The following is a 23638-nucleotide window of genomic DNA, read 5'->3' as shown; positions in this document are numbered from 1 at the left end:
TTGATCCGGGACCCACAACACCCAGGCTTTAAGAGGCACGAAACATCTGATTGGCAGCTTTATGATTCGCACCTGTGTCATTTAGAGCTGGGCTTCACATTTATCACCATTTGTGGCCACCGCAGACATCTCCGTGCATCACGGCGTTACGTGGCTCCCTTCATCTTGACTCGACCAACCCAACCCAACCCAACCCATGGTTAGCTAACTGCCCTCCTTCCCTCCTCCTCAGCTCACTCGTCCACCTATAAATTATCCCTCCCTCCACTTTAAAACCCGTGCCACGGCGAGACTGAGAGTTGAGTGTGAGAGAGTAAAATAAAAAGGGGGATAATAACCCAAAGCAACCTACCACCGCACTCCGACGCGCGCAAGAAGCAGAGAGGAGGCGTAATCCCAGCTGCATTGGTGTGCTCGATCTCTTTTCGTCTCAAGATTGAGAGGGCTTCGGGATATAGGCGATTGGATCCTTCGCCGTCGTCGGGTTCCCGCTCCGGTGAGCTTGTTGGAGAGAGAGATCGCCGCCCGTGGACGGCCAGCGGACGCGGAGTAGATTGAGACAGAGGAGCGGGAGATCGGATTGTCGATGGCGAGGAGTAGCATCGCGTGTTAGAAGATGATGATTGAGATCAATTTCGTCTGGTGATTTCGAATCGCACTCGATTTGAAGTTTGGATCGATTTCTTTGTTATTTCTCCCCTTTCAGTATCAGTGCTGGATTTCAGTGCGCTGAAATGGAAATTATACTTCTCTGACTCGATGTGACTTGAAGAGGTAGAGGAGATCTTATTAGCTGATCCATGGAGCAAGGCATCTCGAGCTGGCATTGAGAGAAGTGGCGTGGATTTGTTTTGAAGGATACAGAGATTCGTCTCGCTCGAGCATTTCTTCTTGAATCTTCTTATTGAATCCTCAGAAGGATTTCTTAATAATTTCGTTGGATTGGATCTATGGAATCGAGAATGGACAGGTATGAGATAATGGAGCAAATTGGCCGTGGAGCCTTCGGTGCTGCGATTCTCGTGAATCATAAGCAAGAAAAGAAGAAGTAAGTTCAATAAATTCTCTTGGTAGTATTTTGCCCCTTTTGGAGTTTCGTTGGTCCGTTGCTTGCTATCTTTTGGATTTCAGGTATGTTCTGAAGAAAATCCGGCTTGCAAGGCAGACTGAGCGGTGCCGGCGATCTGCTCATCAAGAGGTCTGTCATATAGATGGATACTGTTTTTTTTAATTTTATACGTGTCAAATTTTCTAAGTATTCTAAACTATGGTTTGCGTAGATGGCTCTTATTGCACGGCTTCAGCACCCTTATATTGTGGAGTTCAAGGAAGCCTGGGTGGAGAAGGTCTAGGAATAGTAAATCATGCATAGATGTGTATAAATTATCCGTTGAGCCAATGTCTAATCAGTGCTTCTGAATGCAGGGCTGCTATGTTTGTATTGTCACTGGATACTGTGAGGGAGGAGACATGTAAGTGTTTCAGTGCTATTTCTTTCATAGTTTTTCTTCAGTGTCAAGATTCTGGATTGCTTAAATTTAAATCTATTTCACCTGAAAGGGGTGAGTTGATGAAGAGGTCAAATGGAACATATTTTCCAGAGGAGGTAAAATTGATTTTTCTGATTGTTTGTTTACGTGCTTGAGGATTATATAATGTTGGCATTCTGATGTGTTTCTTCCTGCCAGAAATTGCTGAAATGGTTTGTCCAACTGTTATTAGCTGTTGAGTACTTGCATTCCAACTTTGTTTTGCATCGAGACCTCAAGGTTGGTGACAAGTTTGGCAACAGCTGCTTATATCTGCAGCTTATGCTGTTGTCTGATCTCTTCCATTGTGTTTTTTCACCTTTGTGGCAGTGCTCAAATATATTTCTTACCAAGGATCATGAAGTTCGCCTTGGTTAGTGACATGTGATGTCTAACCAAAAAGTTGAATACTTGTTCATTTGTTGCATAACTTTAACTTCTCTTTTGTTTTGTTTCACAGGGGATTTTGGGCTTGCTAAAACCTTAAAAGCAGATGATCTGGCTTCTTCTGTATGTGATATGTGATAGAGATCCTTATGATAAATTCTTCTGGAGTACATCACCCTCTGATTTTTTTTCTGGATTTGTTTGGAAACAATGCATTTAATCTAATGATATATTGGTTGTGCATGATTAATTTAGTTATTTCTATTCTATGAATACAGTATGTGATGATATAGGTAATGCCATTTGGTGTGAGTACATCAATATTACCAGAATGATATACTTAATATCAAGGAAAAGTTTGAGTTGCCATTTCACTGATCCAAAGGACCACGAACCTTGATGTACATGGCTCCCAACACAATTTTGTATTTGATATATTCACTTTTCCAGAGTTTGTATTCAGTATTTCAATTTTTTTCTTAAAATGGGCTAGTAAATTTGCTTTCATAGCTCATATTTATCATCAATAGTAGCTTCTTTATGATGGGTAACTGTATTGCTGTGTTTTCTTTGGTCCTTGACTTCTTATGTTTCTGTATCAGGATTAATACTGGTAGTGTCATCCTGACCAGAGTTTTTGTGTCAGCTTTTTGTTGTCATTTGAGTTGGTCTTTGCACTGTAAATTATATTGTCACTAGTTGACAACTTTTGGAAATTTATATTACAACACAAACAGACAAGAGTGTCTCCCAAATATTTCACTGTTGAGCAACATCTTCATGATTGCAGAGATGTTTGTTTCATGTACAACTGAAACTTACAACAGTTGATAACATCACAAAACATGTGGAATTGCTAATCAAGTGTCAGTCCTTACCATTCTATATAATATTGTCCTATGGTTTGTCAGGCAAATTTTGCTGTAAGAAAGATCATTTATAATCAGGGCAATTGTATCAAGTAAATCTTTAGTTATTTCTGTTAGGTCTTCAATATCTTATGTCTTGGTATCTGATTGAATTCACAGCTCCGTAGAACTGAACAAGGAGAAAATTATGGTCTTTCAAGTAGCTCTTTAGATATTTGAATTTTATATGCATGTTTTTATTACTGACTTGTAAAAGTCAAATAGTAAAATTTGAAGTACATTAAAATTAACACCTGTTCCAATAGTCTGCTAATTCTGAGTTAAATCAGATGTACCATAATTCCAATAATTTTGCAGCAGTTTGGGCAGTTTAGTGCTGCCCAATGTGTCTGGAATTTTGATGAGTATAACCTCCTTGTATAGGTTGTTGGAACTCCCAATTATATGTGTCCAGAGCTCCTTGCTGACATTCCTTATGGATTCAAGTCAGATATCTGGTCTTTAGGTATGGTTGCAAATTGAATGTGCTAGGTAAGGTGCCTTTGCTGTGAGTAGTCTAGATCATGACTAATGTTGAATTGGTTGATCAGGTTGCTGTGTGTATGAAATGGCTGCGCATCGACCTGCCTTTAAAGCTTTTGTAAGTTTCTTGCATATTCAGTTAATTACATCATTTGAATATTGATGCAAAAGCAAAGAAATAAATACCTTAGGGCAGGCTTCCCTTTTTGTAGCAGTGTAATGAATCCTGTGGTTATTTATCAATTATCAAAACTATTTTAATCATCTTTGTTAGTTATAAACTATTTTCCTTAAGTCCTGATCCTTCAATTAGATTCATTCTCAAGTCCTGAAGTGATTGAGGTTTAATTAGACTAGCATATTTCATCACTCACATAGGCTGTTAAAAACTTAAGATAGTTTTTCCAAAAGTGAAGACATAGAAAGCCCTATAGTTTGTCATGTTGAGAAAGCAACTTGAGGATCAAAATGTTTCCCTATGAAAGAAGAAAAATCCAAAGTGATAGCAGAGGATGATGCAGGGGTGGGGATTGTCTTCTCAACCAACTTCTTTGTACTCATTTCATTTCATTTCATTCACATTTTTCTCCCCTTTTTATTTTGCTATGATTTACTCTTCTTGTGCTATGTAAACTTATCATGGTGTTACAGATACTGTCGTCTAATCTATGTGCAATGTTTTTGAAGTCACAATTACTTGTTGTTGACAAGTAGTCTTACCCAAGCTAAATGTATCTAAAACTGGATAGGGAAGAAAGCGTATCTAAAGCATGGTATTTTGAAACCATGTGCTGGCATGTCTCTAAATCTACCTATCCATCACAGAACTGGACTCTTATTATTAAGATTCAGAGCTGGAAAAAGGAGATCATTATATTTCTTGCTTTTCTTCACAATTTTCAATCAATGGGCTAGAATAACACTGTTTGTACTATTGGTTGATCACTGTTCAAACTAACCTCTTTCTCTGTGACATTGTTCCTGCTGCAATCTGTTATTGGAAATTGTAGTCAATGGCTTGAGCTATTAAAATTTGATTATATTCATATATATGTGCTTCCTTAAATCTAAGCCATCCCTTTCCTATAATGCATTTGTAAATTTGTAAAAACCTGGTAACAAATATAGTAATAGTCTCCATTTCCCATCAGTCTGAATTTGAGAATGCTCATCAATATTATTCAATCTCTGTGCTAGTTCGTACTTCAATTGAAGGATTTTAAAAAATTAACGACAAGTGCATTTTGGCAAATTTCTGGTAAAATTTGTTGCAAACAAGTAATATTTGTGTGTTTTTTAATGTGATAATTGCATCTCCAATTTAATGTCAGAAGCTTGGCTATCTGCATTGTCTCTTTAAAACCAGTGAAACCGACAACTAAACTGATCTGTAAACTTATGTTTTGGAACTTAAAAAGTGTGGTTTGGGGTTTGCCAAGAGTCATGTAAATGGGGCACAAATATAGGTTTTGGTGGCCACTACAACATATATGACCATGTCACACTTTGTGGAAATTCAGTATAGCATTTGCCTTTTCCTCCTTCAATCACAAGTTTTCAACATTGGTATTTTTACACTAAACCCAAGGTTAGAAACATAGACCTAAAATTGAGCTGCTGGGCCTTGTCCACTTCCATCTATGTTTCTTTAGGTGCTCCATTTTCTCTAATTGTTAAACAACAACAATAAGAAACCATAATGGGCCAACTATTTGGGGTCATCTACAGGGATCTTTTCCAACCAAAAATATTGATATTTTCTTTGTCCATTTATCAGTGTACAGTGTCCATCAGTTTTAAGTAACAAATCAGTTTAAGAACAGGAATAAAGCAATATTTGTTTTGGCATACTGGTATTGTTCAAGTTTTACAAGTTTTCTTGTTGCTGTTTATGGTCACTTAATTATTGTAGCATGGGTTGCAATTAGTTGATGCGTCAGAAACTAATTTCAGGATATGGGTGGTTTAATAAGCAAAATTAACAAGTCCTCTATGGGTCCGCTGCCGGCTTGTTATTCTTCTTCCCTGTGAGTATTTGATGAGCCTTTAATTTTTTTCAAATTTCTTTTGCTGAAGTTGTGATTCATCACCATGTGCATCCAGTCGAGAAAGTTACAATTAATTCCAGCAGGGCCTGCATTATTTGTATTTCTAGTTCTTAATGCTGGATTATGGCAGAATGATCTCATTTTATGTCATTGGCCATTGTTTTATTTGTCTTTCACCATGATATTGTAGCTGAAACATATAATTTAGTTCAGAGATGTCCTTGTATATTCAAAGCTTGGCATTTTGTTTTGTTCTAGAGGTGTTTTATTTTATCCTTGTCTTTTGGCAATGTAACAGTCTTTGTTGTTGCTTGGACTTAGTGGCAAATACCAACTATTGAAATAATGATGTTGATGGCCATCTCTTAAGTTCATCCCACTCCTATGTTCAGCAATATCAATGCAACTTTAAGAAGTGTTGAGCAGTTTGGATCTGGTATGAACTCTGGTAGGGTCAACTGAGTCATTGTCTAGCCAACTTAAAAACATGGAACCCAGTTTGTACTTTTGAACTTGAGATATGCATTCAGGGTCCCATATTGTCAAGGACTGCAGCTGGAATATTTTGGAAAGCTTTGGAAATGATTTTCAAATTCAATGAGGACTCCTAGGGATTGGAATAATATTTCTTTTATTTTTTGTTATTTTTTGGAATGATTTTCACAATTAATTCTAAAAGTTATTTTAAGGAGTTCTTAGAGTGTTTTAAGTCTGTTTGTGTCTGAAAGTTTGAAAATTGTTACTAATTAGAAACTGTAATTGTAGATTTCTAGGTGTCTTTTTTGGTCAGAATTTGTAAGGTGGCAATATCATAAACGTGGATCATTTTAAGCCCAGATCTTGGATACTTTTTTATGCAATAACAGAGAACAGTTTTTCAGACCATTGAACAATCTTATTTCTAATGACACTCATTCCTCAATATGTTTCTCCTGAATATTTTCTACCATAAATGACTCATTGTTGCTAACAAGTTTTACTTGGACAGACCAGGAATTGTATTCTTTACTAAATATTTGCTTTCAGTTTGCTAATTTGATGAGCTAATACACATTTTTCATGCAGGAAAGCAATCACCAAAAGCATGTTAAGGAAGAATCCAGAAAATCGGCCGAGTGTAAGCCCTTTAATTTATCTTCTCCATTTATGTGCACGTGCACCTGATTACTTGCACCTTTTTTGCTCCATGACCTCATCTAAAAGTTCTATGATTAAACCCAAACAGGCATCTGAAATCCTACAACACCCTTATTTGCAACCGTTTGTCAATGAACACCGCTCATGCCCTGATCGAATTATAAACCAGCCACCAGAGAAGCCCATCTCCACCTCACAAAGCAATCAAAATAACATGTCTGAAAGTCAAAATGACAGCATTTCCAGCAGTGATAAGGATAGTTTACAGTCAGGTGACTGTAACACTTCTGGTTCAGTGGTCGACTGCCATCAAAAGGCACTTGGAAGAGACAGTCCTTTAACTGATGATGGAGTGTCTTCTAACAAGTATACTCCTACAGAAGATGGCACACATGGTACTGGCATCTCCAAAGCTGCTATGGAGAGAACAGGTTCAACAAAGTTCATACACATTGATCAGCAGCCAAAAGTTGAATCTAATCAGTCAAAAGCTATAAATAAAATGACGGTGGCCATGAAAGAGGAAGGAATAATCAGAGGAAGCAGTTCTCTGGTGAGAGCAACCCGTGTAAAAGTTGTCACTGGCTCCAACCACAAGACTAGCCCGGAACCAATACCTAAGTTGTCCAAACCTATTGGCACCAGTTCAACTTTGAAGTCTAATTCAGAAGGCCAGGCTGATGAACCTGCCAAGACAAATAATGATCCTGCAAAAGGTGATTCCAGCCATAAATCTGGCACACATGCATCACATAGGGCGTCCGAGCCTATTAGTGCCATTTTAATTTCAAAGTCTAATGCAGAAGGGCAACATGATGAACCTGCCAAGACTAATAGTGATTCTGAAAAACAAGTACAGGCATCACAGAGAAATAAGCAACTGGTAAGATGAGCTCACCAAAATCATTTATGCATTTTTTTATACTTCCAATCTACGTCTCATTGATATATGTTGCAGTTACCAGTATCTGAGACTTCTCCAAAAACTAAAGCCAGATACGATGGTGTTTCACCACCAGCTCCTGTCAAACAAATCACAGAAGATTATATGCCTCTAAAGACAAGGCAAAGGACTCCACCATCCAGTATGTCTAGGAAGCAGACTGTACCTTCCAAGAAACTTTCTGGAGTTGATCATTCTCCAGTTGAAAATGGGATCAAATGTGTTCCAGCCAAATTAACTCAGGAGCCTGATATTGGTCTAAGCAAAGATTGTTGTCACCCATTGGAAGTCAATGGCCTGCCAGAGGAGGTTCCTCTAGATCCTTCAAGAGGAATGAAGACTGACGCAGGTAATCAAAATGTTCCATCTGTTTCAACTCAAGAATCTCCAAAAATAGTTGTCAAGATGCAAAAACAGTTTTCCTCAAACACTGCAGCTAATTCTGCTGAGGAGGGTTTGCTCCCTGAAATTTCTGAATCATATCTGCCAATGTCTTCATTATCATCATGTACATATCCACGACTTGATTATTCATCAGCAGAGAGTCATGAGAATGGAGGCAGACCTACTCTGAATTTGGAGGTCAGCACAGTGGACTTGCAGAATAGTACCTCAAGTAACGATATGAGTTCGAGTTCACTTCTAGAGCGAAACTTTTCTATCTCTGAAAAAGATGTTGTTTACAAAGATGATGTTTCTTTGAACAAGCTCGAACATAATCCAATTGTCATGCGGACTGGAGTTGACAAGTTCACTGTCAGAGAGCTCCTCTCTTCCATGACAGATATTGGGAGTTTTGTTTCATCAGCTCCTAAGAACGCTTCCCTGGGAAGTCTACCAGCTACGAATCAGACCCTGGAAAAGCCAGCAGCATCACATTTAAACCCTGTTTTTGATGATGTCATACATGTCATAAGGCACAGCAGCTTTCGGGTTGGTGTTGAACAGCCTATCTCAGATAACAAGGAGGAAAGCGTTCAAAACATTGGTTTGGGGAAGTTATTGAACGTGGTGCAAGATGAGGTTGAAATGAGAAGCATATCAAATGTTCTAAAGCCCACTGGATTTGTTGAAACGGTGACCCTCAAGACGAATGCCTCAGAAAGCAGCGTTAATGATAAGCCAGATAGCTCAGAAACAGTGAGATCAAGTTCCACAGAGACTAGATCAGCTTCATCAGAACAAACCATTGTGTCGAAGGAAGAGGAAACTCCAGCTAAAGAAACTTTGGATGTGAACTCTTTTAGACAGAGGGCAGAAGCCCTCGAAGGGTTGTTAGAACTTTCGGCAGGTCTTCTGCAGCACAACAGGCTGGAAGAACTTGCGGTAGTTCTAAAGCCCTTTGGGAAGGATAAGGTTTCCCCACGAGAAACTGCAATATGGTTAGTGAAGAGCTTCAAGGGAATGATGAGTGATGACGCCAGCCATGCAGCATGAGGATTCTATCATTTTCTGTCTTAGCTAAAGAGGTACGTAACTCCCATGTTTACCCTTATTCTTCGCCAAATTTTTCTCCATATTCGTGGTTGAGATGGTGTATATAGTTGACATGTGAAACTGATAGATAGGCCCTTTGTTTTCTTCTTTCATTAGAATGCCTAGTAGCAAGAAACCATAGATGCATGTTGTGGCAAGTGTTATATCGTATTTTATTGGTTCTTTATTTATCTTAATGTATACAAGTGAGCAGAACCTACACTCGAAATCAGCTTCGATGTTTCTGTAGTATCCACATTTCCATTTAATGCTGTCCTGTTTAGTTGCTTTGTATACAAGATATTTAGTCAAATGCAAGAGCTGGAAAAAGATGATACATGGTATATTATACTCTACTCTGTGTGAGGACTCTGTCTTACTCATACTGGAACAATCATCTAGTCTATTCGTATCTTAACAAAGGGTGGCAGTAGCTTTTCTCCACTTTTGAATAGAATTTGGAAGAGGCCGGAGGATAAAATTTTTACGAGGATTGAACTGAAAGCAAGGCTAGAATAAAAAAAAGTCTTATGATTTATATTGGGAAAAATGCTGTTTTTGAAAAGCTTCTTTACTTGCCATGCTCAAGTCTATAGGATAGAATATTTAAAATGCATTGAAGATCTGATCTCATCATATGTGACTGCTACTGGATTCCTCGTTATTACTTTAGACTTGTCATGGCAGAATTATTCCCTAATGAGGATTCTGTGACCATAAACTAAGACGGTGTTTAAACAATCGGGCTTTATTTGGAGTAGCGGTGCATACTATACTTTGTTCAGTGACCATAAATTGTTGATGAACATGGAACAATCGAGTTAAAAACAAAGTTCATTAGCTACCTAAATCATTTGCAAGCGAGCAAGTCTAATATTGATTTATAATAATATAATAAGTATACTATAATTAATTTTAAGTATTTTAATTAATAATTTAGGTCAAACAAAGGAGGAGGTTTAAGTAGAAAAGCACTGTCTGTCCGTAGATAGAGTTAGAGGACTCATTATGACGTGAAGCTATCATTCAGCTATACCTTACATGCATCATACTAGAGTGATCCAAGCTATGCTGGGCCTTCACAAGAATGTCAAACCCTTGAGTAAAAAAAAATTTAATATCTTGATTAGTTTCATATCGAAAGTAACAAGATTAAGATTGACTTTCAAATATCATACTACTATCAACTTTAGCTTAAATATTATGACTAATGGTTTAAGTCAAATGAAGTTGACAAGTTAATTAGCCCATTAAACTCGAGTTATGATATTTGGTATTATGACTAATATGAAAGATCTATTTATAGATGGAGTCAAAGAGTCACAACGTTGAGCTACCATTGGGCTACACCTCACGTGCATCGTACCCAGATTTGATCTAAGTTATGTTGGATCTTGACAAGGACATCAAGCTTAAAATTGTAACATCCTGATTAGTTTCACGTTGAAAATTGATAAGACTAAGATTGACTTATAAAAATTTAATAATTATATTATTATTAACTATTTGGATCAACAAAATTGAAGAGCAATTAAGCCTATCAGGCGGCTCGTGACATTTAGCCATCCAAGCCCATTGGAATCATTCGTGGGCCGCTAACCGTTGGTGCATGATGTTCTCATGTTCCCCTACATCTTTTGCTGAATAACTTGAAAGGTTCTCTGATATATATGTTAGCTGTGGTTGTCTCCTTGAGATATATATATATATATATATATATATATATATATATATATATATATATATATATATATATATATATATATATATATATATATATATATATATATATATATATATATATATAATTAGGATCTCAAACTTTATTCTAACGTGTTAAAAGAAGAGATATCATATTTATGCTTTTGGTAATTGGTTTTATTATTGGTCGTAGAACAGCATTTTCTTTTATATACGGTTCATGAGATGGCATGAGATGTCCATCGAAATTAGATCAAACTAGCGGCATTAGTACTTATGTACTTACTATTTTCCGAGTTATCATTACTACAAAGGAATTATCCATTATTTAATTAAGTTAAAATATAATTTTATAAATACGCCTAATTATGATTTTGAGATCTTCATCGGCTCACAAGTTTAGTAACCAAAAATAAAATCAAGATTACTCTTTAGTTAGTTTTTAGAATTTAATTATGATTAAGGAAGAAGAAATGTTTGAGAAAACACACAAGAAAAAAGAGAAGATAAGAGGAAACAAAGTAAATATATACTGCAGGTCTCATTATTATGTTTTTAGGGAGAAAACTTGTAAGCTTCGACTGTGACAACAAGCCGCACCTGTGCGTTTATAAGTCACACTCGCTACTCCGCTCCTTCAACCACTCTCTCTCTCTCTCTCTCTCTCTGTTGGATCGATCATGGCGAAGGACTGCGGCATCCACGGTAAGCACAAGCGGCACAAGCTGTTTCTCCGGCTGTTGGCGGCCTTCCTGTCGCTGGTGGTCGTCCTTCTCCTCGCCGTCCTCATCGTCTGGCTCGTCCTCCGCCCCACCAAGCCCATGTTCTATCTCCAGGACTTCTCCCTCCTCCAGTTCAACTTCACGCACGGCGACGCCGCCCTCCTCACCTCCGTCCTCCAGGTCACCCTCTCCTCCCGCAACCCCAACGGTCGCATCGGCATCTACTACGACCGCCTTGACGCCTACGCCGCCTACAAAGGCCAGCAGTTCACCGCCGCCACTTTCCTCCCGCCCGGCTACCTCGGCCACAACGACGTCGCCATCTGGTCCCCTTACCTCTACGGCACCGCCGTACCCCTCGCCCCTTACCTCGCCGACTCCATCTCCCAAGACGAGAGCGCCGGTTACCTCCTCCTCTACGTCCGCGTCGACGGCCGCCTCCGGTGGAAGGTCGGCACCTGGATCTCCGGCCACTACCGCCTCCAGGCCAACTGCCCTGCTTTCCTCATCGTCGACAGCGGCAAGTCACAAAGCGACGCCCCGGCGCCAATCGTCCGCTTCCAGCAGAACACCGCCTGCAGCGTCGTTGTGTGACGAGGCCATTGACGACCGTGACGACCATCGACTGTGGCGGTGACGGTGACGTGCTTCTACCTCCGTCGTCTTCTTTCACGTTTCCGTTTTGACGACGTTTTAGTGACCGTGGCTGGTCTGTTTTCTTTCTTACTTCTCTTCCTGGTATGGTATATAGTATAGTATTAAATAGGTAATATATAATCTTTTGACGCAGAAATAAAGAAACAGTAATTGCGTTTTTAATAATTGTTATATATATATATATATGTGTGTGTGTGTGTGATTCAGGTTGGGAAATTTACAAGAAAAGGGAAGTATAAATGCCATAATTCGGGCACCTCCTTGTTGGTCTTCTATGATTGTGATCAATGCGAGTCGTGAAACGGCATACGATTTATTTATTGTGATCACGGTTCATGGTTAAAGTGTAGGATAGAAGAAGTGGTTTAGAAGAAGGGAAAGGTTAGTCGAGAGTTCGTCAGATCCTATTATAAGAAAAAATTTTGGTGTATCGGAATCAGATCCTATTATAAGAAAAAATTTTGGTGTATCGGAACATATATCTTCATAAAAAAAACATGTCAAGATATTTTAAGGTTAAGGTTTTTGTTAGAAATTGGAATGGTGTTTAATGTCAGTCCATTCAGTATTTGTGCGCAATCACATTAATAACATGCAAGCTTATAATTTAAATCCTTAAACCTTATTATTAAAGGGTAAAAAGTTTAATCAGCTACGTTAGATGACATCTTTTGAAACAATATTTTTATATAAATATATAATTCATATATATATGTATAATTATAATTATAATTATAATGAACATTCTGTAAAAAGGGTAAGAGGTTTTGCATATCTATCCTTTCATAGATTCGATATACAACATATGAGGCATTGCATGCATATATATGCCTACAAAAATTTAGGTTTTGCATATAAATTATTTATATCAGATTCATAATTTCTGAACTGTGTGGGTGACAAGAAACTAAGGATGGTTTTGGTCAAAACTAGTTCTAGGAAGAAAAGCAAGATACACATGGCCATTCAATCTTGTTAACTTGAGAAATTACCAATCACTGATCAACTAGGTAGAAACCAGAACACTTGCAGCATGACACAAACACTAAATCCCCAATGGTTACCACAATATATTAAAGCATGTGGCGAATTCAGTAAACATAATTCTGCAGAAGGAAAAATAGCATTTCGGTAAAAAAAGACACTCACCATCAGAATATGAAGCTGACACAAACAACTTGCTGGCTTTTCCGACATAATTAATAGCTTGCAGCAGCGAAGATAATCCAGAGGCATTTTTTAGCTGCAAGACTAACACACTCGCAAAGAGACTATACTGACTGCATCAGCTTAAGTCACCTCTTGTCTGCTTTCTAATTCAGAGGTGTTTTCCTTGCAAGATGCCCCAATCCAGGACTCGACTTTACAAGAACCATCGTCATTTCTTGCTTGCCTTCATCAACTCCATGAATTCCCTAAAAGCTGCAACACAAGAACATGATGATCGCACAAAGAGTGATCAAATTCCACTTGACCTAATTACGCTTAAGTCGAACATCATGATTGGAATGTTGATTCAGCAAATATCATACATATTATCTTCAAGATTTTAGAATGTCCTAGCTGTATAGAATCCACCACTACCTTTAAACATCAAAGGTACTGAATCTTATCTTTATTCCTAATAATTAAATGTCAAAGTGGGCATTTCAATGCCTTGTGAAACTACAAGAGAAATTAGTTAAAGCTTGATATAAAACTAAATGTACTGGGATCTTGCATCATGTTTTATATCTTCCATAGCATAGAACACATGTTGCTATCCTATTCAAACCCAACCCGAGGATGTGACCAAGATTGTTTACGGCCATTTAAAACTCTGGATCCAGGCCATATGATACAATAAGAACCCAACACCAATGTCCGAGCATATAGCTACAAACAAAATTTTCTGCACCAATATTCGAAAGTTTTGTCAAAGGCCAACTTAAAAGAACTCTTTCAGCTCATATCAATTTAGTGGTTGCCAAGTCTACCCATATGTACCACATAATGAAGCTGATGTTACAACCACATGTGCAATTAGAACTTGTACTGAAAACTTGATAGGATAATAATGCCATGATTCATGGTGTTCATACCTATGAGATGAGTCCACTTTGCTTATTGCAACCATACCACGAATCCAATTGTAACAAAATCATCCAGTCTTTTGCAGAACTAGACCTCAAGAACCTTACATGTGAAAACTATTGGCAGGCACAACCTTCCTAAGTTAAGCGTGTCCAAAAAGTGACCTAATAGTGACAATAGAAGTATTCATCTAGCCTTATGCTTCTCTAACCCAACAAGAAGACCCAAGTTAAATGGGTTTAACTAGCTCAAACACATCCACCTTAATGTTCAGCCAAATTTCAGCTTAAACCCAAGACTATAACTGTCAAGTACGGGCCACGTAGCTCTCTACCATAGATGGTCCTAAGTTCCAACAGAGTATGCTGAATATGCTAATATTTTTATACACTATGTGCTAATTGGCATATAATCACATGGATTCCCTGTGATTTTGCGCTTCAACAATCAAGCTGGACCCTTCACTTGACCTAATTACTTAACAAATGTGAATAAAATATGGTTTTTTTGTATAGTTTGATGGTTAATAGAGTTTTGTTGATTCAATTATAATCTCAATTTTGTGTCAGATATACACACCAAAGAATCATTCAACTGATATTTCTATCGACTAAAGAAAATGATAACAGACAATAAATAATTCTTACCAGGATCAGAGTCATGGGGCCCAGGAGAGGACTCTGGATGGTACTGGAGGGACATGAGGTTTAACTCCGCACAAGCAAGGCCAGCACAACTTTTATCATTCAAATTTATATGTGTTACTTCAACCCCAGCAGGAAGGGATGCAGGGTCAACTGCATAATTATGGTTCTGCCAGAACAATACAATAGATATCAGAAAAGGGGGGGAAACCCGGAAAAGAACTTGCAGGTCGACAAATTAAAGAATCTAAATTTTTGAAAAACCAAACGACTTGAAAGCATGAAAGGAATAAAATTATTGATGGGGTTTATTATATAAAAAAAGTTCTAAAGTAGAGGCATCACATAATATTTGATGTTAAAAGTTGTGCTCTACTTTGGCTCTCTCAGATAAGTTTCTCCCAAGAAAAATTATTAATTATCTAGAAGCTAGATCCAAGGAGTGGCTTTCTGGCCTTAAGATCATCAGGCAGATTGATGATTTGGAAATATGATAGCTAATCATTCAAATCAGAGTGGTGGAAACCAAGAGGAAATAGCAAAGAAACAGTATTAACCTTAACTAAATAAGATAATACACAAACCTGAGCACTTATCTCAACACGTCCATTCCGCAGGTTGCCAACTGGATGGTTACCACCGTGATGACCAAACTTCATCTTGAACGTCTTGCCACCCAAAGCCTGGCCAAGCAACTGGTGGCCCATGCAAATTCCAAAAACTGGAACCTTACCAATTATTTCCTTTACTGTTTCCACTGCATAAGGAACTGCAGCTGGGTCTCCAGGACCATTGCTAAACAGAACACCATCAGGTTTCATTTTTAATGTCTCTGTGGCAGGCCAAGTTGAAGGCACAACTGTGACTTTGCATCCATAGGATGCCAGGCGCCTCAAAATGTTATGCTTGATGCCAAAGTCATATGCAACAACCTACCACCAACACGAAATGAAAAAAAGAAAATGAATTTTCAGAATAACACATCTAAACCAGTAGCTTGTCATGGATATAGTTATACTAACATGAAAATTCTCAACTTGGTTCTGATCTTTGTGGAATTCCCATTCTGAATGTGTTTTCTGAGACCAAACAAATGGGGCTTTACATGAAACACCACTGATCAAATCAACACCTGCAAAAGAAAAGAATATGTTTTCTCATCATGATACCAAATTATAGAACTAACCAATCTCATGTGATTTTTATCAAGTAACCAACCATCATATATGAACAAAAAGTAACCCCAGAACATTGTTCTTACTGCAATCAGCTAACATCGCAACTGATCAAATCAATAAGTGAAAAAAATAATTACAAGACAGAGGTTGGTGTTTACACATAACTCCATGCTTCTTAGTTTCCTGTATTAACATTATCTTCTAGTTAACCTTATGGGTTAAGGGAAATCATCAAAGTTGCTCTGGTGTTGGTTGTACTTTTCTAGATTCTAAGAAACCGAATGTTTGCTTTCTGTAATTGAAGCCCCACTTTGTTTCCAAAATATATACTGCAATATACACATCAAGTTAGCAGTTGAAGGCAAGTTATAAGTAGTTTGATTTAAATCAAGTATCAAGTTTAGCAGACCACAGCAATATGATGGATCATAGTAATACTCTGACGATCAAACCAATATTGCAATTAGATGAGTCTTCAGTTGGAAAGATCTTAAAAAGCCTGCAGAATTTCAATGTGTCCCAACATAAATCAAGATTAGTGAAAAACCATAGCTTGGGAGAGTTGCCAATCAGAAAGCTAAGGTCCTCGTTGTCGATTCTCTATATGGTAGTAAGGATTCAACAAGATCATTTTTCCTATTACTATCATACTACAAACAGCATTTCGGATACAAAAACTGCATAAATGAGATCAAAGCAAATAGAGGCTCCAACTTAAGCTATCACTATATTACCAGGTTATTGAAAAATCACGATTCATAAGAAAAAAAAGCACTAGGGCTAATACAAAAACTATTGTAAAAAAAAAAGCCTTTACTGGATTAGTTTAACACCAGTTTCAGATACGAAAAAGAATTTTACAAAGTAGAAGAAATTATAGTTTATGAACCTAAATCCTACCAACAATTTTCCATTTATGAGCAATTTCAAGCAAGTCTTCATCTGTTTGAGATTCTTCAGTACTTAAGACACCAATAAGGCTTCCATCTTGTCTCAATCTTCGTGTTATTGCACGAGTGTCCACATCATCTGCACCATGACCCCACAAGAAAATGAGAAAGACATATGAATTGAACTAAGACTAAATTAAAATAAAGAAGTAATTGTAGGGCATGTCTCACATATGCCCATGATGTTCCTCTTTGCTAAGTAATCACCAAGAGATTCCGTGCAACGCCAATTTGAAGTGCTAATGGAGGCACATAGGAGTATGTAGTTAGGTAACAGAAAAAAAATTCTTATATTATCATTCATACGTACAAATTGATTATAGTGGATTGTACCAGATGCTTAAACTTCTGATCACCAGACCAGCAAGGAAGCATTGACTCGATTCCTCATCATCTGTAGGATGATAGATCAACCAATTTAAATTTTAGAAAAATTTCACATGAAATATCTGCTAAAACTGGGACAACACTGTTAGAACATCGGTTCACTCACCAGGATTAACACCAGTATTCCCGATATGAGGATTTGTCATCAAAACAAACTGTCCAGCATAGCTGGGATCTGTTAGAATCTCCTGATACCTATTCAAAATTTGAAATGTAAAAAATTCTTGTACTACGAAAGCATCAGAGTAGCTAAAAATGTCAAATCACTTGAACAACAATATATGCAGCAGAAAACAAGGTTCATCCTGTGTCCAGGTAACTTTTTTTGTTTACATCACAAGTATGATACTTGATGAGTTAAAAACACTGGAACTTTGCAAAGGTAAGAAGCATTTTAGGTTCTAAAAGTATCAGGTTCCAAATTGAAATGACCAAAACAAGCAACTAGGAAACATAGAGCATTCCCAAGCAAATAAAAGTAAAAAAATCCAAGAAGTACTTCACTATATCCTGTCTTTCCCAGCAAATGAACATTTACAAGCAAACTTCCATAGATGAAAACCATGTGAACATCTGAAATATTTACTCCGGAATTGTAAAACTGAGTTAAGAGCTGAGCTAATTTATGTACGAATTCACCTTGAATCACGCAAATGCCTGAAATTATTTCAGCTGAAATTACCATAAATCAGAGTTCTAACTAATTTGGTACTGAAGTTTCTCATGAGACTAATCCACCTGCTCTGAGCACCCACCTTCGCTAGTTAAAAAACCCATTAGTTCAACTGACAATGCCACAACTAGTTCAGCTGGACAATACTGGCAGCAAGATCAATCAGACCACTTCCTATTCAGCCAGGACTTGGAAGCCCTTTGTCAGTCAGGGTTCTCACGACCGTTCATGACCTCTGATAAGAACTGGAAAGGAGTCCCAACTCCCTCCTTTGGTTTGAAGCCTCAGTGAAGTCTATATATCCTAATCAAGATACTCGGCAAAAACAATAACAGAAAGGGCAGAATCTATTTTTTTAATAGACTGTTTCAGCTACAAAATGAGAATTACTAGCCTGTAAGAATGACATTGTAGGCTTCTTAAGGATACTCGGTTATTTTCTTTATTGTTCGAGCAGTAAAGTACTCCATGGATTAACTTTTTAGAGGTCTTATCTTCCTCATATTAGAGAATCCTCAGGAAGGATGAACCCTGATAAAATTTCAAATGATACAAATAGCCTTCTTAACTCATCATGTTCTTGTATTAATGGTGACCACCTTCAGTAAAAAAGATCAAGATCTTGTATTATCTTATTTGCTTATCACAAAAGTTGATAATCCAATGCATAAGGCCTTCACTAATGTACACACTTATGAACTACAAGAAGAGAGGCAGTTTCCATGACTTGACCCCGAGTCATCTAGAATAAAAAACAACAAGCAAACTTACCATTATACCAAAATCTTATCCTTTAATCTTATTTGCTCATAATATACAAGCAAATCATGAACAGACTACAGAGTAATCCAGCTACGCATGCTTTAGAGGAAAAAAAGGTTTCAACCTTCACGTTCATTAAAAAATGTCCATCTAGATAAGTGCATATATAGAAATTGCAAAGTATATCATACAGTAACCTATCAAATAACCTTAACCAGAGAACTCAAAAATAATTCTCAAGTTGCATTTCATTAACTTATACACCAGACATCAATTATAGTTTCTACTATTTCTATAATTTGAAAAAATATTTCAAAATATATCCTTCTCACATACTGCCACATAGTTAACACATTGAATCTGCCTCAAGACTGCCATTTTTATTACTAAGGAAATGCAACTAATGTGAACCATATGATAGTCAAGTCCAGATCTGTGAATAACTTGGATCTTAATCTCGTTAACAACTCAGTTATGTTGCATATTTGTCATAATTCTTGATAGTCTGATAGATTTTCTTGTTGTGATGTTTTCCAACTCAAATATGCTGGATATTTGTCATAATTTGATCCAGATAATCCCATGGATTTCTTTGTTGTGGTATTTTTTCAACCCAATACATTGTACATATGCTATAATTTTGAACCAGAAAATTCAAATAATTTTTTTTTCTTGTTGTGGGTGTTTCAACCGTACCAAGTGGTACATACTGGTAACCTATCATTAGTGGTCCACCAGTTTCAGCCAAAGATCAAACTGGTCAAAATCCAACCAGTTCTGGTCGAAAGTTGTTAAGTTTCATGTGCGAGCCATGTGCATGAAATTGGCTCCAAGCAGGGCTCAGCATCAAAAGGTCAAACAAAATGGCACACACCACTTTTTGTTTAATTAAATATTACTGCTTTACAGCATGTGACATTAATTTGAGAGCGTCATGGTCAAGAAGATTAAAAAAACAAATGAAAAAAGAAACTGCAAAAAAGAACCCATTAAAGCAGGTATCTTCTAGTTCTATAATTGGATATAAGACTGCAACCATTGCATAAATACAGCAGAAGGAAGAAACATAGTTACCCTGTTAAAGATGTATTGAACACGACTTCGCCAACTTGTGTTCCGGAAGCGCCAAAAGACTTAGCTTTCCATATAGAGCCATCTTCAAGCACAAGCCTAGCATCAGCTGTCTTCCATGGTTTTTGTACTGTATAGTATGTCAATAACTGAAAATTATTAGGTCACTTGAAAATAAGTCAAGCATGCAAAAATGATGGAATTATTTTTCAGACTGAATGTGTTGGGTAGCTGAATTAGAAAACATCTCATTGATTGAACTGCGAGATATTTCTTAAGCTCACAAACCTAATTGCTCCCTGAACAAAAACCAATAACTTTGTCTAGCAAGATCTTTGAACACTACCTAACAAATAATGTGGGGAAGCCAAGAAAAAACTTAATGCAATTTACAATCATTTCCATCTGTCCAAACATAGAAAAAGACCAAGTTTGACATCATATGTGTGATTATGTTAAAGAATAATAACGGAACCACTTCCCTCAATTAAAGATTGCTACATCATATATGTGAATATGTTAAAGAATAATAATGGCTCCACATCCATCAATAAAAGATAGTGACCTTAGTATCTCATCTATCAATTATTTGGGTCTCTTGAATTCCTATCAAAGGTAACAAGCAAAATACTTTCACAACTAATCATCAAACAAATTTGAGGTAGCAAAAGATTTATAAGCTGGACCATTTGAGCACAAAAACTTCTAAAAAGTAGAAAAAGCTTAAATGTAGAAAATCAGTCAATTATAAGTAAGGAAAAGTATATGCAAGAACTTGCAACGTACTGGATTGGATTTCACAACAGAAGTACCAGAAATGCACCATACTACGTCAAAATGGACCACCGAGATTAAAAATTTAATACAAGAAAATTACACAAATAAGACTGTCAGCACAATGACATAGCAAGGTATTTCAAAAATTGGATAATAATGGTCATTAAGCCATTATAATTATGAAGATTGCTATAAACGAGGAACATCAAAATTATTGAATTTCATCATAACTCATACAATAGAATGATACCTTTCGAATTTCTAATCATTACAGCATCCGTACTATTCATGATATTACTATTTTATTGTTGCAAAATTACTTAGTAAAAAACGGTCGCTATCCTGTATTATTTTCCATTGTATCCAACTAAAACAACCATCACAATAACAGAAAATATCAATGAAATTAAATTAAAAGAGAGGACTGATATCTACAACCTTCATAACAAGTCGTGAAAGTTGTGGGTGTTGTCCATTATATGCATTAGAAAGTAACTGGATCTTCAGAGTTCTGGATGTTGTCCATTTATGACATTTATAACAGGTTTTTGTATTTGTTCTGAAGATCCGGTTCCAGACAATCAATTTCACACAATTTTCTTCAAAAATTAGATCCACAATCATAAGATGGGCAACATAGGTATCATCATATTCTGCCAAGATCAGCAAATGGCCTTTATCTATTTGGCTTCATTAATATCAATGTTAATATTCTGCCAGCTCTGATAGATAGTAAGATCTCCTTTACAAGAAGTCATTTCCTACAAATCCATATCACCAAACTTTTTGGATACAAACATGTTAACTAATTTAACACATCTTCTCTCTAACTAGCATCCAAGAAAAGGTATGCAGAGAGACTCAATTCCTATTTTAATTTCCATCGATGAAAAGCTTTAGGCTGCTAAACCATCAATGGCAACAACTACATTGATAAAACACTACTTACCATCTACATCACAATCTGAATACAGCGAGCTAGCTGCCTTCACCCTTTGATGGACACTAACAACTTGTAGCTGACAAAAATAAGAAAGCAATATTTATCATTTTTGAAGCAAAACGAATTAAAACCCAAAGACAAAACCTCTAAATTTTCACTTTCTGTAATAGAGAACTATATAAACACAGACAAGTGGATCTAAACTAAGTGATAAACTTAACATGAAGTCAAAACTTAGTGCATCTAAACCAAGTAAAAACCCTAGCATAGAAGTGAAAAACCAAAGTAAAACATAAGTGATTGCAACAGCGAAAGACATGAATGGCGCTAGGCAACAAAGGGAAAAAAATGGGTGACCTAGTGCGTGAGGCTCCCATCAGTGCAGGGATTAAACAACCGTAACCCTGTAAGTAGAGAGGGTATATCCATGAGCTTATCCCCAACAATCTAAGTTGTACGGCAACATTACCATCATGCCAAGACTGACCCTCTTGCACATCCAACAAACCAAAACAAGGAAATGGGATGATCAAGATGCCATCTTTAACTGAAGAAAGATGAAAATATCATATATATGTCACCAACGACACCTCCCACAGCAGATCAGAACCAATGATGGGTAGGATTTTGGAGAGAATCTACAAAAAAATAGATGCGATCTATTGGGAAACAAGGGGCTCTAGGGGCAACATGGATTCAACATGAGAATAACAACGGAAGGAATAGGCGAGAGAAAAAATACCAGAGGAAATTAAAATGTAGAACATTAAAGAACATTATAGCAGGTATCATATACGGCTGTCACATGCTTCTTTTAAACATCTCAAGAGTTACTTGGCCAGGGCGGTAGTTTGATTAAACAGTCAAAAGGTAAACGGTAAATGAAATTTAGGTGCATTGAATCATATCAAACAAAAATGCCAGGAGTGACGTATAGCTAATGTGATGGAATCCAGATTTGCATGCGTCCTAATAAAGGCCTGTGAAAGGTGGCATCCACAAGCAACTTGGAAAATTCAGCTGATACCAATCCTTCAAATGGTTATACAACAGTCAGAGTGGCACTGCACCTAATTATACCGGAAAGGGAGATGAACTTCAACATATCAACTTCTGGATCAACAGAACCAAAATACAATCTTCACAAAAATTGTCAGCACTATCAATCCCACTATCGGACAAACATCAACATAAAGCGCTTAAAACGGCTTATCCTCACTTCTAGAGAATGAAAAAGGAATACGACCTACGCAAAGAACCAACAAGATGCACAAGAAACCCCGAAAAACACATAATCGGATCCCAAAATAGCATGCGAACGGGAAAACACAGGATCCTTGCATATTTTAATGGATACGGGAAAGGCGAAAGGAAATCGGACCTTGCCGGATCTCTTGGAATGGGCTGCAAATGACATAAAGAGCTTATGACGGGGGAGGTGCCTGACGTTGCTTGCGACAGCCAGTGGATTCTCCATGGCTGCGGCCGTGGGCGCTAGGGTTTCCAGCGAGGTCGGAAGGGGGCACGAAATCATATCGGCAAGCGCGGAGGGAAGACGGGTCCACTTAGGGATTTAATCCTACGAACTCTATATATATAATATACTGATGAGTTGCACGTGTGTGTGTGCGAGAGAGAGTCGTGAGTATGAGGAATTTGGCATCCTAAAACGTCCTTCTGAGTTGGCTCATCATTCACCGTTAAATGTTGCTTCGTGTCTCCAACTTCACCGTTGAATTCTTACAATGGTTCGGGATCGCACATTTGACGTTTTATACATATAGATATTAACGTTGCAATTGCGAATTAATTATTAGTTAAAACATCTAATTTATGTAAAATAACTGATAATTAATTATTTAATAAGCTGAAAAGATTGATAAAAATATTATTTATATAATAAAAGTGAGGTAGTTAAAACAATAAGCAGCATTCAACTGTGTGATCATCCTATATCTTCTTTCAGACTAAAAGAAAATTTATATAAAATACTTCTTAAATCAGTAATACTTTATAATATTTGAGTATTGTATAAAGAATAAGTAATATATATAATATATTATTAAAATAAAAATATTGTGATGAATATGTTGAGTTAATAACAAATATATTTAAAAATCCTTTCATTTGTAAATTGTTAAAGCATATCCTAATTGTTTAAGATGTTGAGACTTTAAAATCAACCTTAC

General features: G+C 37.0%; 3 protein-coding genes across 4 annotated transcripts; 2 read left to right on the top strand and 1 right to left on the bottom strand.

Annotated features, from left to right (window-relative positions):
- The first annotated feature begins 286 nt into the window (after positions 1-286).
- On the top strand, positions 287-9102 carry LOC103988508 (serine/threonine-protein kinase Nek5). Of its 2 annotated transcripts, XM_009407043.3 has the most exons (14): positions 287-1048; positions 1132-1198; positions 1281-1346; positions 1426-1472; positions 1561-1606; positions 1689-1769; positions 1860-1902; positions 1990-2039; positions 3209-3290; positions 3376-3425; positions 5261-5334; positions 6421-6472; positions 6581-7375; positions 7451-9102. In XM_009407043.3, exons 1-14 carry the CDS (start codon positions 951-953, stop codon positions 8870-8872), a joined length of 2973 nt encoding a protein of 990 aa, XP_009405318.2. In that variant the 5' UTR covers positions 287-950; the 3' UTR covers positions 8873-9102. The 2 variants fall into 2 exon arrangements, with proteins under 2 accessions (XP_009405318.2, XP_009405319.2); XM_009407044.3 differs by lacking the exon at positions 1281-1346 and having other exon boundaries at positions 294-1048.
- Positions 9103-11006: 1904 nt separating this feature from the next.
- LOC135584473 (NDR1/HIN1-like protein 1) lies at positions 11007-12174 on the top strand. Its single transcript, XM_009407187.3, has one exon. The coding sequence runs from the start codon at positions 11293-11295 to the stop codon at positions 11926-11928; it is 636 nt and encodes a 211-aa protein (XP_009405462.1). The 5' UTR covers positions 11007-11292; the 3' UTR covers positions 11929-12174.
- An 863-nt stretch (positions 12175-13037) lies between these two features.
- LOC135615097 (carbamoyl phosphate synthase small chain, chloroplastic-like) lies at positions 13038-23025 on the bottom strand. Its single transcript, XM_065113155.1, has 11 exons — positions 22831-23025; positions 21456-21525; positions 19733-19859; positions 17330-17418; positions 17170-17230; positions 17008-17075; positions 16787-16915; positions 15731-15840; positions 15293-15640; positions 14712-14877; positions 13038-13413 (listed from the first exon to the last, which is right to left on the bottom strand). Exons 1-11 carry the CDS (start codon positions 22981-22983, stop codon positions 13370-13372), a joined length of 1365 nt encoding a protein of 454 aa, XP_064969227.1. The 5' UTR covers positions 22984-23025; the 3' UTR covers positions 13038-13369.
- Between the last annotated feature and the right edge of the window lie 613 nt (positions 23026-23638).

Source organism: Musa acuminata, chromosome BXJ2-6 (assembly GCF_036884655.1).
Source record: "Musa acuminata AAA Group cultivar baxijiao chromosome BXJ2-6, Cavendish_Baxijiao_AAA, whole genome shotgun sequence".
Lineage (NCBI taxonomy): Eukaryota > Viridiplantae > Streptophyta > Magnoliopsida > Zingiberales > Musaceae > Musa > Musa acuminata.
Note: the sequence above shows the minus strand (reverse complement) of the source record. Positions and strands in the feature narration are given on the sequence as shown.

What these genes read in the sequence shown, in the direction of transcription:
- LOC103988508 (XM_009407043.3), top strand. Translation starts at nt 951, where the DNA reads ATGGAATCGAGAATGGACAGGTATGAGATAATGGAGCAAATTGGCCGT. An exon ending in AGGAAGCCTGGGTGGAGAAG is followed by an intron (nt 1,347 to 1,425) that starts GTCTAGGAATAG and finishes TTCTGAATGCAG; the next exon opens with GGCTGCTATGTTTGTATTGT. An exon ending in GTCAGATATCTGGTCTTTAG is followed by an intron (nt 3,291 to 3,375) that starts GTATGGTTGCAA and finishes TTGGTTGATCAG; the next exon opens with GTTGCTGTGTGTATGAAATG.
- LOC135584473 (XM_009407187.3), top strand. Translation starts at nt 11,293, where the DNA reads ATGGCGAAGGACTGCGGCATCCACGGTAAGCACAAGCGGCACAAGCTG.
- LOC135615097 (XM_065113155.1), bottom strand. Translation starts at nt 22,983, where the DNA reads ATGATTTCGTGCCCCCTTCCGACCTCGCTGGAAACCCTAGCGCCCACG. An exon ending in ATTCCAAGAGATCCGGCAAG is followed by an intron (nt 21,526 to 22,830) that starts GTCCGATTTCCT and finishes TATTTTTGTCAG; the next exon opens with CTACAAGTTGTTAGTGTCCA. An exon ending in TTCAATACATCTTTAACAGG is followed by an intron (nt 17,419 to 19,732) that starts GTAACTATGTTT and finishes AATTTTGAATAG; the next exon opens with GTATCAGGAGATTCTAACAG.